This window comes from Artemia sp. Qi Xiang Cuo, chromosome 21 (assembly GCF_049724085.1).
Source record: "Artemia sp. Qi Xiang Cuo chromosome 21, ASM4972408v1, whole genome shotgun sequence".
Lineage (NCBI taxonomy): Eukaryota > Metazoa > Arthropoda > Branchiopoda > Anostraca > Artemiidae > Artemia > Artemia sp. Qi Xiang Cuo.
Window position 1 is genome coordinate 20,524,541 of NC_142814.1, and position 17,143 is coordinate 20,541,683.

The 17,143-nt window shown below is 35.2% G+C and overlaps 1 protein-coding gene across 3 annotated transcripts in view; it reads left to right on the forward strand.

Moving 5' to 3' along the window:
* The first annotated feature begins 1,112 nt into the window (after nt 1-1,112).
* The window catches only part of usp (retinoid X receptor ultraspiracle), a 78,590-nt gene continuing 62,559 nt past the window's right edge, over nt 1,113-17,143 (forward strand). The window contains exons 1-2 of one of the 3 annotated variants that reach the window (XM_089107112.1): nt 1,113-1,243; nt 10,137-10,249. In XM_089107112.1, coding sequence (XP_088963238.1) covers nt 10,146-10,249 — 104 coding nt within the window. In that variant the 5' untranslated portion in view covers nt 1,113-1,243; nt 10,137-10,145. Of the gene's footprint in view, nt 1,244-1,320; nt 1,358-4,087; nt 4,186-10,136; nt 10,250-17,143 lie in introns of those variants that run through there. The other 2 variants (XM_089107114.1, XM_089107113.1) reach the window with 2 other exon arrangements.

Genomic DNA, 17,143 nt, shown 5'->3' on the forward strand with positions numbered 1-17,143 from the left:
TTAAGAAATCCGGCCATGTATAGAGGTATTGCAGATGAGTATGCCAATATTCAAAAGAAGTTCCCTGTACCAGCAAAATCTATTGCACCTACTTTCCCCCAATCCCCTCCATGGAATTGGTCATTTCCCATAATAAATACTGAATTTTCAAAATGGAATAAAGATTTAACCCCCATTGCTTTTGTCAAGAAAAAATTTGCAGAGCTTAATACAATTACCTATAAAAATCACTTCCAAATATTTGTTGATGGGTCAAAAATGGATGAGAAAGTTGCAAGTGGTGTTTTCCTTCCTCACCTGAAAATAGCAATGGGAGAGAGATTATTTAATAATTTTATCTATAATGTCAGCTGAGTTAAATGCCATAATCATGGCATTAGAACACCTTAAGCAAAACCAACCTTTGATTGAAAATTCGAATAATATTATCATCTATTCCGACTCTTTATCAAGCCTTGAGTTGCTGGCCTCAGCTCCTAAATATAAGTTGGACATTGACACTTATCATTGTCTCAGTATTATTGATAATCTTGCTTCAAGTGGCATAAAAACTTACTTTCAGTACATTCCTAGCCACTCTGGCATAAGTGGTAATCAGCAGGTTGATGAAATAGCAAAAAATGCTATAAATATTGACCAGCCAAGTGGGAGACCAATCCCAATTAGAGATATTTACCGATGGAGGCTATCAGATATTAATTTTAATAAGATTAATCCTATCCTTTCCCCCTTTCCCAATAAGTATCTTTCTAAAATTTATCATAGAATTCGTTCTGGAACAAATGGACTAAATTTCCTTGCATTCTCATATAAGCTTTCTAATTCAAGTGGTTCAATTCCCCTGTCCCCTCTTTGCAGGCATTGTAATATGAATAATGAAACAATTGACCATTGCCTATTTGAATGTAATATGCTGACGTCTGCACAACATACCTTGCTTTGTAAACTGTTAAAATACTTCAAACACCACAAAATCCCACTATCAGCCAAGAGCCTAGCCAACTGTATCTGCACACAGAGCATAGAAATCGACATCTATCATCTTATATTTGAACTCCTAGAGTCGAAAGATCTGCTGAAAGATATCTGAATATATCTAATAAATATGAGGCAATCAAGCCAGTAGCTCTGTAGCCCACAGAGTGAAGCAAAAGGAAAAGGGCTAAATAGTTATACTGAAAAGCCCGCCTGCTGTTAAATAGAAGAAGAAGACTGCCTGTCAACAGATCAAAATTTTAAAAAAGTAGGTCAAGCTTGGCTAAGGAGGCTTTTCATATTTTTATTCTGTTTGCTGGCAGTAGATTACAACTACTCTCCAGAAAGATCATATTCTGGGCTTCAAAGTCATTTAATTGAGGTTGGTAGGCTACTATTGCACCTTTCAGTTCCAAGTAGCCTATGCTAGTCTGCCCAGATTTAGTCTAGGTGCTATGGAGGGTGGTAAGTTTTGATAATGGGGTTTCTGCATGAGATTAGATAGGAAATTATTATGAGAAAAGCTCTTCAAAAGAGTGTAGACCAGACCTAGGTTTTGATAGAGATAGGCTAGGCTAAGTCAGTAAATTTACAGTAGCCTAGGCTCTATGACAAAAATCTAATAGAAAAAAAATAATAAATGTACTATTCAATACTATTTCTGACAATTAACAGCACTCTTGTTCATGGCACTCTTTCTAAAATAGGCCTAGGCTAAATGCTATAGCCTAGTAACAAGACAGTCACCTAATAGGCTACTAATAAAGTTCCCTGTTTGGTAAATTTTTATCAAGTCATATTATAGAGTTAGGAATAAAGTGAATACACCATTTGATGCCTTTTTTATGCTGATTAAAAATTTTATGCTGATTACCTGAATTGACATATATAGGGGGGGGGGGGTTTCTAAAATTCATTTCCGATAGAAATGATTGTTATATTTGTAAACAGCATAAAAAGGCATCAAATGGTATATTCACTTTGTTTGAAACTCAATAATATGATTTGGTAAAAATTTACCCCCTGTTCAACACTGGTCCCAATATAATGAGGTTATTATTGTTATTTTTGCAAGATATTCACCAGATATAGATGTTAAGTTTGCTTAAAGGAGAGAAATAATCCTTTAGGATAGACTATGATCAATATATACCAAATCATATTATTGAGTTTCAAATAAAGTGAATACACCATTCGATGCCTTTTTTTATGCTGATTACGAATATAATAAGCATTTCTATCGGAAATGAATTTCAGCCCCCCCTATATAGGCTATACCTAGCTTAACCTAACATAACCCTGAATTGGCATATATAGGGGGGCTGAAATTCATTTCTGATAGAAATGCTTATTATGTTCGTAATCAGTATAAAAAAAGGCATCAAATGGTGTATTCACTTTAGTCCTAACTCAATAATATGATTTGGTATATATTGACCTAGACTACTTATGTCCAATCTTCACAAATATTTTGGGTAAAATTCTAGTTTAGCTACTTTTTGCTGTCTTGGGAAGGTGTTAGGTTAAGAAAATGAATCTTTCAGGGATGGGTCTACAGTCTAAAGTATATCCCAGGAAGGCATTTGAATTATCTACCTCCTTCCCTCTATATGCCCCTGACCTTTGGTGTCCAAATCTCCATGTTATAAAAGTGAAACCTTGCTAACAGATCTTCTGCTTAAATGAAACACAGCAAGATTGTTTTCAGCTTCACAACTTTGCTCAATCCCAATTTATGAGGTTTAAAGATCTGCAAATACATTTCCTAATTTTAGAAAAGACCCATTAATATGGCTTAAAATTCTACTCAAATAACAGGAATTGTATTTTTAGAACTAAAGCATCAGAAAAAGGAGCTGACAACTGAAAATTAAAGGAAAGTGTTGTTTTGTCAAAATTTTAATTGGTATAGACCTGTCAAGTAGGCAAATTTCTAAGATTTAGAAATCAAAAGAGGTTTAACATGGAAGCTTGGCAATACCTTCCCAGAGTATGTTTTTAGACCTGGACTTGTCACTGAAAGTTTGATTTTTCTAACCTAACCCCTTTCCAAGATAGCAAAAAGTAGCTAAACTAGAATTTTACCACATTTTGGTCAAAATAGGCTATATTGTTTATAAATATAGACATCAGGTTGCTACTCCTGGATGGAAAGTAGGTGGTTTAAGCTAGTTGAGTATGGCTGTAGATGTTTTTTTCAATGCTCTTTTCAAGTACAATAATCACTGCTGTTGCAATTTATCCTGACTAGCCTCCACTAATGATGTTAAATTCAAAGGGGGAGAAGGCAACTGGGGTGGCTGCCCTGGTTGCTGTGGCTGGAGGAGGGGGTGCGGCAGCTGGAGGGTTGTCCAGTTTAATCAAAATTTTCACTCTGCTTAAGCTTTTTTGCATATATTTGAGTTGGGGGGCAGGCACTGTAATTAATTTTTGTATGGGCACCACCAACCATAGGAACTGCTCTGGTTGCAGTGTCTACTCTCAGACAGATATCCTGAATAAAAGATCTTTTTCCTATACATAGACAACAGGTTTTGGTATAAGCCTAGGTTTTTACCAGTGCATAAGGACATATGTTAAGAAAACAATTCTCACTTCATAATATGCAGAATAATCCTAGTTAACATATTTTTCAGAGGGAAAAACCTTTATCTTCACTATTTTCCTTGTATTTTCAGTTTTTCTGTCACATTTTAAAATATTCATGTCTGTTCTCTATGAAAATCATGAATAAACAAACACCCAACCCCCATCTAACTAACCTAATTTATCAGTATTTGTCTATTAATTTCTTTTTATGGGAATTTTATAGATGTCACTGACAGGGGCGTCCCGAGGGGGGCAGGGAGGGGCGCGTCACCCTTCCAACGTTTTTGGCATTTGGTAAAATTTTTGCAAAGGCAAAAATTTGCAAAATTGCCTGAAATTTAGCAAGATTCTTGATTCCTGCAGAAAATTCAGCATAAATCAGGTAGCAATTTGGTAAAATTTATGAAGATTGCCCCTCCAATGAAATGAGTCTTGGGATACCCCTGGTCACTGATGGTGTTTAATTACATATATAGATTATTTAAAAATGGAAAAATGCATTGAATCAATGTTTATTTTTCAGAATTTGTTAAAAAAAAAAATGTACAACAGTGAAAGAAGTGAAGATAATGGTTCTCCCTCTGCAAATGTGTTACCTGAGATTATTCTGGATATTCTGAAGTAAGAATTGTTTTCTTAACACATTTCCTTATGTATCAGTAAAACCCTAGGCTTAGGCTATACCCAGGTCTCTAATCCTGGACAAAATTCTAGGCTTATACCCAGATCTCTTATCCTGGACAAATCCTGATTTGCAAATAGTTATGACTGGACTGGTTGAAATTGGCTGACTACAATCTTAGGAAACTTCTGTTTTTTCAGCATTTGAATTTAGAGAAAAGTAACCCCTACAGCCTAGCCTATTTAAATGCAATTATTCTGTTTCATAACACTTATCTTTGCTTAATTTGTTAAAGATTGACTCTATCTATGATTTTTAGATTTTGCTCTAACTTCAAGATCTTGTGGCCAATTTTGGGCTTAAGCTTTAAATGTGTTTCTAAGATTAGGTTCCACTGTTGTCTATCAGTATGTTTAAAATTGTGAGTATTGCATATGGTTAATATATTCAAGCTAATCATGTACTTATTAAGAAGATTTTAAAAATCCAATAGTAGAACAATTCACTTTTAGAGATTTCACAATGGTTTAACTGTTGAAGTGCTACTGAGTATCTTACCCTATATTTCCAAAGTTTGTTGCAAGGCCATATCCAGGGGGGGGTTGAATTGTTAAAAATAAAAGATGACTTAGCTGAACATCATCAATCCCCTTGATAATTTTATAATTATTAACTAATTAGTAAATTTCTTGTAGAACTGAATCAAAGGGATTGGAGCCAAGAAAGCATTTGGGAGCATAGGAGATTAGAAAAATAAGGGATTGATTTATTAGCCTGCCTCTGTATTTTTCCAACTTTGTGTTCATCTGTAATGTAATTGGAATCAAAATTAAAGGGTTATGCTCTAAATGATATTGCACAGTAGTTTTATAAAGTGTAAGGAAATCATGAATATTAAGCTTCTTAAATTATGTTTTTGGAGACAAGAACAAAATTGGTAGTTTTCATAGCTTCAGAAACATCTTTACCAAGTTTTAAACAGCTAGGAAAATACAAACTCAAATCTGGGATTGTCTCTTTTAAAGATATCTTTTTGCCAGAAAAAATAAAATAATCAGGCAATGAAACACATCCAAAGTGAAGTACAACATATTTGGATGTGTTTAAAACTTTGAATTACCATCACACTATTTAGTAAAGAAATTAAAGGCATTTTGTAATATCACCAAACCACACACCTTTTTTACATATAAGTAAGCTTTTATATTTCAGCTAATATTGTTAAAGCAGAATTTGTAATTGAAGAAGGTAGGTCAATAATAAAAAGACAAAATAGTATAGGCAACTATGCTGACAAACCCTACTCAAAACATCAACTGAGAGAGAGACACTTCTGCCAACTACAACTTGCTAAGTTCTGGGGCCTCAAATGCCTTAAAAAATTAAATGTACATGGAATCAAAAACAACACCCAAATAAGAAAAATACTGGAAATCCAAAACAACCTCAAGATACTTGCTTACAATAACCATGTTTAGGGTTCCAGTGCTTATCATCATCAATTGCCTTTGAATTCAGCCTAAAAAATGTCTTTAAATACAAAATATTGATATAATTAAAACTGCCAATTTCTATTAAAATCCAGTTTAAACCCTTTCTTGTACTTTGGCTTCATCAGAGCCCTTTTCCATCCAAAAGTACACCAACTAGAAGTTACTGATAAATTAATGATATAAGTAAGAGGTTCAAATGTTTCAACATTAATTTTAAGTAAGAGACTCAAATATTTCAACAGTAATGTCTCATAACATCACATTAGAAAACCCTTCATTCATTTATTAGTCTTAAGTAGCTTAACAAAGTTCAATAAAACTAAGAAATAAGGCTCATAAACAAAGCTTTAGGAAGCTAAATGCTTAAACTTAGGACCTTAATAAAGGAGAAGAAAGGAAGGCTATTTAAAGAACACAAAAGAAAGCAAAACTTATATTTTACAAAGAGGAAAGAAAAAAAAAGAATTAAACACCAAGAAGTGGACTGTTGGGACATAGTTTTAAATTGAAAATTATTACCAGTTATTAAGAGAAATTATATATTTCAACCTTTTTTTAATGAGTCAGAAATGTTGGTGCAAAAGTAACATAATTTTGCCAGTTTCTGCCATTCAACCACAAATGTAGATACATTAGTATTTAAAACTATCTTCCTTAAGTCCCACCACAGAGCCTAGGAAGTAAGATACACTAATTTAACCTCTATAACATCCACAAAAGCCTTATCTTGTTCACTAGGGAACACAAACTTCCAAGATGAGAGTTGCCTTTTCAGGAAGTTGACAAAGTAACCATCTCCTATTTTCTCTAGGACCTCAGCAGTGTGAAATTTTGAACCCTTTGCATTTTCATTCTACCAAAACAAAATTGTCAGGTTTTATTGCATCTGTCTTGTTTATTTCCATAGCATCCTGTGGATATTCAGATCCAAAAGAGTCTTCTAAGTTATTGTTATGAACAAAATCATGCTCCTTTTTACTATTATCAATGAGGGCAAGTATTTTTTTTTACCCTTCTTCTTCTAACTCACAGCAGGTGGGCTATTCAGTTGGTACTATTTAGCCCTTTTCTTTTTGCTTCACTCTGTGGGCTACAGAGCTACTGTCTTGGTTGTCTCTTATTTATTAGATATTCTCAGATATCTTTCAGTAGATCTTTTGACTCAAGGAGTTCAAATATAAGATGATATATATCTATTTCTGTGCTCTGTGTGCAGGTATAGTTGGCTAGGCTCTTGGCTGATAGTGAGATACCCAGACCTTTCTTTTGGCTTGTTTCTTTGCCTTCTTGTGAAATAGTTTTGTTCTTTCATATTTGGCTCCCTCCACCTTTGTTTCAGTCTCCTTTCAGTTTCTGGAAACTGAATAGCATCTTTCACAACGTAGATTTAAGTACCTTTGACTGCATACTACTTCCCTTCCAATTTGTAGCCTTTCTCTTTGACAGTGGAGGGAGCTGGATAAGTTTTGACACTGGTGAGACAAATGGTCACAACTCCTTCAATCTCTGGTAAGTCCTTCTCATATGCAGTTAACTGTTCCTGTAATGCAGTTGGGGGTGCTCATCATTGATACCAAAGTCAAAATCGATCCTTCAGATGGCCAAGTCAGATTCAGCCCTATTTGCCAAACTCTGCATTGACTGCAACATCAGAGGCACTGACTTGGAAGAGTTTTTCAAAAACAAGAACCAGCCTTCCCCCCCCCCCTTCAATCTCTGATCAGGGTAATCTGAGATCTGGCACGAAGTCAGATATTGTAACGCTGCTCACAGCTTATTCTTCTGAAGTTGTGACCAAGAAACCTCACACTGTCCAAGGCTTCTGATGGTGCTGTCCTAGTCCACTTTATAAAGCTAAAAAGCAAGACGCTTGCCGAATATGTTACAGAAGAAATCTGCCAATACCTTTGTAAGCAGTTCAGTAGTGAAACACAGTGAGTTGACATCATCTTTGGTGTTTTTAAGTCTGACAGCTTGAAAACTTCTACATGAGAAAAGTGCAGCAAGGCTATGTATTGGATAAAGGTTGAAGAAAGAAAGCCAATTCCAAAAATAGGACTAGTTTCTTTTAGTGTTCAGAAAACAAGCAGGGCCTATTTGAGTTCATGGCCAAAAAGATATACAACACTGTTACCATTTATTTGGCTTTTGTGACTTCTGGTGATAGTGAAAGAAGTACAATTCCAACTGACTTGGCTCAAATTCATCCTAGCAACCACAAGGAGAGAGATAGCAGGATAGTCCTGCACTGCCTTCATCAAGCATGCTGCAACATGAAATTCGTCACTGTCATAATGGTTGATTTAGATATTGTTGTTCTGCTCATTGCAAAGTACTTTTTTATTGAGGATGATCAACTGTATGTAGCCTGTGGCCAAGGGAAGAGTTTCTGCTACATTCCTGTTCATGACATAGCAACTGCACTTGGCGAAGAGAAGGTGCAGTCACTGCTTTTTTCCCCATGCTCTAAGTGGCGGCGACACTGTGTCTGCACTCCTGTAGCATGGCAAAGGAGGGTTTTGGAAAGCATGGGAAGCACGCAGTGCCATAACACCAGTCTTCAACCGCCTGTCTTCTCCTGTTCAAGAGCTCACTGAAAACAACTTTGTATAGATTGTAAAGTTCATTGTGCTTGTATATGACATATCCAGGGGTAGAGAGTTGGTAAACAAGTTGAGGAAGTATCTGTTCACAAAAAAAGGATCATCTATGGACAGATTTCCACCAATCCAGGATGTGCTAAACCAGACCATTTGGCATGGTTACATTCAAGTCCAGGTATGGTCCAGTTCTCATCTTGTCATTATTCCCGAAAAGAACCCCAATGACTACAGATGGGGAAAGACTAGCAATGGGTTTTGGGCTCCGCAATGGTCAACCAAGCCCCAAGCTTCTGTCACCTGTTGAGAGTTTGTGCAATGCAGGTGCAAAAAGTAATGCTCTGGGTGCTGCAACTGCAAGAGCAGCTCACTTGCGTGCACTGAGTTATGTTCTTGCCACGGGTCCTGCCAAGCATAATCAATTTTTATGTATTATGTATTTTGGTGTCCCTTTTAAGGCTTAAGCCTAACTTAGAATCTCAGTTGTTCAACATGTGATCTGATATCACAGCAAAGTATCTTATTATGTGATAATTATTGCTTTATTTTGTGCTCCATTTTCCAATAACAGTGACAATCAAGACAAGTTAGCTAAAATAGCAAACAGAAATGGCTTTTTGATTGTGCATCTCTGAAAAAGTGCCATGTAGGTCTCTATGTGGGTCCGAAATCCTTTGTTCTTTTCATGTCATTAAGCATTGTGGGCTCTGCTGGATGCTCTAAATCACGCTTTGTTATTGCATGTTTGATGCCATTTCAAATTATCACTTGTTTTAAGAAACTAATGTTTTGTAAATCTTTCTATTTTTGCACTTGAAGCGGGCATTAAGACATGCCAGGACCAGATTCTGGCTTATAGATTCACCTTCTTTTCAACACTACCTGACACTTGGTATTTTAAACTGTGTTTCAACCAAATCTGAACATTCTGTAACAAGCAGATGAGTTTTGCGCTTTTAGCGCTCTTTTGAGCCATTGTAAAGGTGCTATAAAGCAATCGCCTGACTTTCTACCTGTGATTATTGGGTCCCCCATACTTTGTATGGGGAATACCATACCATGCTTCTTTGCTTTTGAGTGCACAAATTTGCGCTTTGACGCGCAGACTCGAGCTGCTGCTTGTAATCTTTGGACATCTAGTAATCTAGACTATATTTTTGCCTGTTTAGGTATTACATGGGATAAGTGCTCCTATTTTGCGCTTTACACGCTTTTTTAGCGCTCTATTGCGCGCTTCAGAGCGATTCTTTGCTTTTTATATAGTGGCCATTGGAATTGCAATATCTTAAAATGTAAATTCAGCTGGTAAACTTGCGCATTTTATAGCGCTTTGTGTGCTTGTAAATTTGCTTTAGAGCGTCCGCTCGACGTGCTTCCTGTCATCATTAGATTTCCCGTGCTTTAATCTATATTCCCACCAATTTTCATGCTGTTTGCCAGAAGTGCATGATTCTTATGCTTAATAGCCCCACTATAAACAATAGTTTTGTTTTGAAATAAGTTTGAGTGAAAATTTGAATTTTTTTTTACTTTGAGTAGAAAGAAAATTTCACACATTTACTAGAAATTTAAAATAGATATGACATGCCATTATAACCTTTTCCTCTTTTAAGAGCTGCAAGAAAGCGTTTCTGTATGCCTGAGGTAAAAAAAGCTCATCTCATAATTTTCAAATTCTCTAGTTGGGGTAGGTAATATCCTTTGACCAATCCTATGAGAGAGACCCTTAGTTACTGTATCTTTCTGCTATATAAACGTTACATAGATATAGATATGTTCAGTCCAACATAGATATTATTTAGTAAGATTAAAAAATCTTACTGTTGTTCACTGTGATAATTACTTACCTTTTTTCAGTTTTGAAGTATGTCAAGTATAGGGCCACAATCACCATTGGAAATAAAGCCAGACACTGCAACTCTCCTTTCGTATGCAAATGGACTGAAAAATGGTGGCCCTGATAGTCCTAGGTAAGCTTTTATTAAATTATAGGTGCTCAATGATTTGACCTATCGTAGGAGGACGAAGATTTTTCCTAGTTGAGATGGGGTAAAATCACAAATGAAATGTATTTTATGACCCCTTTACTTATATGCAGTTATATCAAATGCTGATATATTAAATGACACAAACATATATGAATTGCTTTTTTTTTGTATATTTTTATTTTTTAATTGTTCCTGTAAAATCTGATTTTAATCTGTGGAATGTATAAGGAGAGGTGAAGCACCTTTTTGGCTTGGTAATATTATATAGAGAGAAAAGGGCTACGTTATGCTCTATATCTGTTTGCTTTGACTATGTATTTTTTACGTAATTAGCTACCAGATATTATAGAGTTAAAATATAGCAATACCCCAGCTGGTGTCTACCACGTTGGACGTTTTGTTTCTTTTTTTTGTGTGTTGGTTAATAAATCTTATCTTAAATGAAAAAAATAATAAAACGAGGGTAAAAAAGACGACGGCCAAAGTTTGGGCTAATTCTGCCAAAAAAGAGAAGCTTGACAAGACTCTTCTACAATTCTTCTTGACATGACTCTTCTCCATTTCATTTGCTCCCGTTTTTCTTCTTCTCATTTTCTTCATTTTGTAGGGTAGAAAGTCAGTTCTATTGTAACAGCCAGTGTAGTTTCAGTTTCTCATGTTTTTTTGTTGCTTTTTTTTCAATAGACTACTTGTATTTTAAAAAAGTATCCGAGAGAAAATAATTTTTTTTTCTTTTTCTTCTAATCAGAAAAATAATGCAAATATAAAAAAAAGGTGATGTTCAAAATAAGACTAATAAACTCATTATTTACACTGGGGATTGACTTCTTGCCTATTGGCTTATTTTTGGCTTTTTGAAGCTATTTTTTCTTTCTTTTTTTTTTGCGCAGGATTCATTGTAGTCTATTTAACTTACATAATTTATAAGATCTATTTGGTTTTAATTTATATGTTCTATATATTTTTTTCTCTGTAAGTGACTTTTTTCTCTGGGTAAGTGACTTGTATATCTTCCTCTTGCTTTATAGGCCAGGGAACCTTTGTGGGGATTAGTGTAGTTTGTTATTGTATGAACCTGAACCAGGGAACCCGAAACTAAAGCATATTAGGAATGCACTTCATAGCAATTAGTTTTACTGAATAATGGCATCCCAAGAACAGCCTTAAGTGTATGTATTCCAGTTTTGCTCCATGATAATTACAATATTTGTCAAGAGTGGCGCAACCAAGGCCGTCACGAATGGGGGGGGGGGTAATATTTTAGCCATGCGGTAAAAAAAGAGTCGTTAATATCGTGGCGCCTTTCGCCACGATTTTTCTGACGCCACCAAAATTTTTTATTCGGTTAAATCAAGGCCACGAAAATACTGACCATGTCATCTACAGAAATCTCAAACTTGGTCGGTAAACGCAGCAGTTTTACTGACTCCTGCCGTAATTTTATTAATGGTGCCACTATTTCCCATTTGGTTAAATCAAAACCATGAAAATATTGACATGACATATACCGAAATCTCAATCTCGGTTGGTAAATGCAGAGGTTTTAGGGACTCGGGCAGTGATTTTACGGATGACTCCACAGTTTTCCATTCGGTAAAATAAAGAACGTGAAAATACTGACATGACATCTAATGAAATCTCAATCTAGGTCGGTAAATGCAGCGATTTTACCGACTCGTGTCATGACTTTACGGACGGTGCCAAAATTTTTCATCCAGTTAAATAAAGAACATGAAAATAATGACATGACGTGTACCATAATTATGATCTTGGTCGGTAAATGTAGCAGCTTTCCAACTCATTTAGTGATTTTACGGATAACACCACCATTTTCTATTTAGTTAAATAAAGAATAGGAAAATAATGACATGACATCTAAAAAAATCTCAATTTTGGTCGGTAAATGCAGCAGTTTTACTGAATGGAAAGAGTGGGTGGAAACCTCATTTGGTAGAAACTAGTACCAGTTACTTGCAGGGCATTAAGGTTGCAGTAACGTTTTAAAACAGGTTTGGTGGTTAGTAGATTAAGAGCTTTGGGTGGTAAAGAGAGCGACGTCCATACAAGGCAACGACATGTCAATTTCAAAATTCACAAATTACGCGAGTTGGATGATCGATATCAAGTGCAAAGGAATAGATTAATGAAAGGAATTAGATATGCTTAGTTTAAAAACAAACCGGGTAAAAATAAAGTGTTGGGGTGCATGAATATATTCGACTGAGACTATCGTAAACGGATCAATACCATTCTAAAAAAAACCGAGCCTAAATGGATTTTAGCTGTTGAGCAGATTGTCAGCGACCCATTTGCCACATAAGCAACCAAAAAAATCAAATTGGCCGTGTATTACTGCCGAAAAAATTCTAGAAGTCTTAGAAAAGGAAGGCGCAAGCAAAGATCTACTTATGTTTCAAAGCTGTGATTATACAAGCATTGTGTCTGGTATTCGACGGGGTGTCCAAGAACACATATGGGCCGAAGTGGGAAGAGGAGTACGCTAAATTCTATCCATGGTTCATTGAGAGAATCTCAGCAAGGAACACGCTTGCAGCAACTGCTTCATAGTCCCAAAATGTTTAAAATCTTACAGGAATTGTACGTCTTCTTTACGGGTCGAATGAAACGAGTGAGTGCTTAGAAACGAGCAATTGAGAAGGCTGAATCAACACTGAAGCCTAAGAATCTGTCAGTGAGAAGATGGACGTCCAAGCCAGAGAGTTTGACAGTGTTTTGGATTAGATTTGACACTATTGTTGAAGTCCTCAAGGAGCTGATAGAACTGAACAAAGACAAGATAATAAAAGAAAAAGTCCAACTTCTGTATCGCCACATTACCTGCTTTGATTTCTTTTCTGATTATTATGTTCATACGCTAAGTCCTGTTTAAGACGAAGATCCTTGCAGAAAAGCTTCAGACTGAATAACTTGATTTGTTGATTGCAAGTCCAAGACTCAGGGCGACACGTGACACCTTTTATGCTCTCCTCCAAGACTGATCCGATAGTGAGGGAAACCGAGGCAACAAAAGCAGGAGTGGAAAAAAGTTGGTTCACTAGCCAAAAATAAGTCCCAACTTAAACGATATCCTAGGCGTCCAGCTTCTCGTTATTCAGAGGCAATCTCTAATCCTGGAGCCGACCGCTGGATGACTGGAAATTGTTCTATGCCAAGGAACTCTGCGGCGGCCATAGAGCCCTAATCAGTAGATTGGACGATGCAATCCACGTTAACTCCTTTTCTCTGGATCTAGCCTACCGAAGTCTACTGGGCAAAATGGACGAGAGCTATGAAAGCCTTTCCGAAGCCACGAAGATTTTTCCAGGAAAAGACCTAGATCCCGCGGAACTCATGCTAGAGCTATTAGCGAGGACTGAGGTCGAAAGCTATAAAGTCATTGATCATACCATCCTTGTAATTCTGTGAAATTTATGCGGTTAAATTGATATTCCCGACCACAGTTTATAGAATTAGCAGTATGATCATTCCCTATCTCACCCATTATAAAAACCCGAACCAGGTCTTAAGTGCTCCAGAGATCGTTTTTGCAGATAAAAACAAAAGCGGCATCAGATCTTTTTACGGGTAGATAAGTCAGATTTCTCTTGGACGCGAAACTTGGCTTCAACGTTGGAACACTAATTTTGAAGAAACTAATTTTAAATTAATTTATTCCAATACATACATGAAAATCGGTAGTTAGTAGTGCAATGTTATTATTAGATGTTTTTAGGAATTAAAAATAGGTTTCGAAGTCTCAAGTTGGTTTCAAAGGCATTTTGAGAAAGTTTCTGCCAAAATACGTGTTCCAGGGTAATTGGACCGCTGACGGCAGATCAAATATATATATATATATATATATATATATATATATATATATATATATATATATATATATATATATATATATATATATATATATATAATATATATATATATATAATATATATATAATATATTATATATATATTTATATATATATATATATATATATATAATATATATATATATATATATATATATATATATATATATATATATATATATATATATATATATATATATATATATATATATATATATATATATATATATATATATATATATATATATATATATATATATATATATATATATATATATATATATATATATATATATACATACACTACGAAAACTTTACGAAAAAGAAAGTTTTTTTTAAAGAAAAGTAAAGGCCATATTAAACTTAAGATCAGTAGAAATAAATTTTTCTGAAAGTTCCCTAAGAATTTTACGAAAAACACTTCTTAACAGACGTTTGGTATTTTCTTGGATAGGGCTATTATGGCAACTTTTACCACAGCAACTAATAATTAGAATCCAAGTCCTAAAATTGGTCTCAATCAGGAACCCTTATTGCTATCTAAATTCACAAAGTGCAAAGATTTTCAAACAGAGGTGTTTATTGTTTAAAGTTCAGGAAAGGTCTGCCCATTTCATATGAAAACATTGATTGAAAACGAAAGTAGTCTTATCTAGAAAAGAAATATCGTAGAAAATAAACATCACGACGTGAAAAAAAATGATAAACCATCTAGTGGCGGATCCAGAGGGGGGGCGAGGGTTGCCCCCCCCCCCCCTATAGTAGTCTAAAGTAGTGTAATTTACCTAATTAACGCAATTTTGCAATAATTAAATTTGCTCCTAACGAAATTTTATCATATCAACTTATTTAGCGCCCCCCCCCCCCAAAAAAAAAAAATCCTGGATCCGCTCCTGAAACCATCACACCTATTCCACCAGTTATTAGAAGAAGAAAAAATTCCTTATTTTCATAAATTTCATCAACCCCCCACCCCTCTTTATTTTTTTTAAAATACTAAATAGGCCAAACAGTTGAATCAACAGTATGTAAATAATATAATAAGTAATAATTTTTATATAAATTAATTAATAATTGTGAGATGGGAAACTTGCCAACCACTTGGCTGGCTCACCAAGTTTTTTTCTGCTTTCGCAATTACGAACAATGCACTTTGTAACCATTTCTCATTGATTGACGAAAACACACTAACCCGCTAATGCAGAATTAAGTGGGAGGAGCTTTTTGTTCGCACCGAGAATGAAGACCAGAAATGATCTGCGATAAACTTACTGGATAATTCTATAAACTGTGTTCCCGACTATCTGGTCAGCTTTCCAGTGGATTGTGAAAGCATCAGCACCTTTGACCATGGTGAAAAGAAGTTTCAGCAAACTCAAACTGGTCATGACATGTTTACGTACTACGATGGACGATGACCGTTTCGATCACCTCGTCGTGATGTGCTTTGAGGTTACCGAACCAAGACGTTTGACTTTTTAACTGAAGTTTTGTTGTTAAATTGCCTTCATCCTGTGCTTAATCCGTATGTTTTAATTGAAATTGTCAGTTTCTCACTTCTGAGTTTTGTTTGTATAAATCATATTATCGCTTTATTCCTCTTGTATTACTCATTTCTCCACTAGATCACCAAGTAGTTGTACGCATGATTCTTATGAGAAACTGAACTAAGATGCTAATCTTCTTCAGGCTATACGATTCTTTTGGCTAAGCTTTGTTGTCAAGTTCCGTATTCAAACTGGACATTATGCTAATTATTGATAAAAAATCAGTCGGTATAAAGGACCAGTCAGTCGGTGAAATCTCTCGCCCCCCCCCCCAAAAAAAAAAATTGGCTGGCAACGCCCCTGGGCACAACCTTCGAAAACTATTTATACGTTTTTAAATCTTATCTGGCATTCATAGTCATTTGTTATTTATTTTTTTAGTTAGAGGCTAATTTAGGCAAGTTAAACTAAGAGTTAAAGTGTATAGGGGAAGGACTAAAAACATAATTTATTTGGATATCTCATATTTACCAACGATTGAAGATACCAAGCCCCTTACACGGATATTTCCTTCAAGGGGACAGGGAGAAATATAGAAGAAACGAAAAGAAAGCAAATTATTAAAACAATATATGAAGGTTATAAAGATTGTGATGTAAATACAAATATCAAGATTTCAATGGTGGAGTGGGGAGTGGTCTGGGTCACAAAAGGCATGCTTGAAAACCACTATTGGATAGCTGAAAAAAAAAATTAGATGCAAGTGGCTCACACACCAACGTTAATAGTATCAGTAATAACCTGGATTTCTAGAGAGTGAATATTGCAGTCAGTATTTCAGTATATTTTTGGTTCTAGTGGACGCTAGTGGAGCCAAAACATTCAAAATATTATGCACTATTTGATTTTGAAAACTGAGAAATTATTTAGTTATAACTCATGCTTGTAATAAGTCTAATTTTCAGCAATAATTCTACTTGTTTAGAGGTCAATCAATGTGTTAATATCGATAACATTAGCTGCTTAGCTCAGCAGATCCTATGCAAAATTTCAGGAAGGTATTCTAAATTTCTAGTTCAATTATAATAGTGATTGCTCAGCTTTCGAAGTATTTTTAATTAGTTTCGTCGGTTTCGGTTAAGATGGTCAAACCTTGAACATCGAGAACCGTTACAGACAACGGTATGGCTATTGGTTGTTTTGAAGGAGAGGTAGGTCTCGAGATCAAGTTTTACAATGCCGTTTGTGTGAAGTATGATTTGCTATTGTGGAATATTGAGGTCGAAATTTTATTGCAAGGTTTGCCATAAATTAGAAATGAGTATAACGAAAGTATTTAAAAAATGCTCGTATCTCCAAATGCAGTAAACAGTAAAAAAATAAGTAAGCGTAGGACATTCAAAATTTGTTTAAAACTTTTCGAGGACAATTTTTATGTCACTAACGCCCCATGATTTCATTTTTGGTTGTAAAAATTTTTAGGTTTTCTGGTTAGTAGGAAAAAATTATTTGTTTTTACTTTTC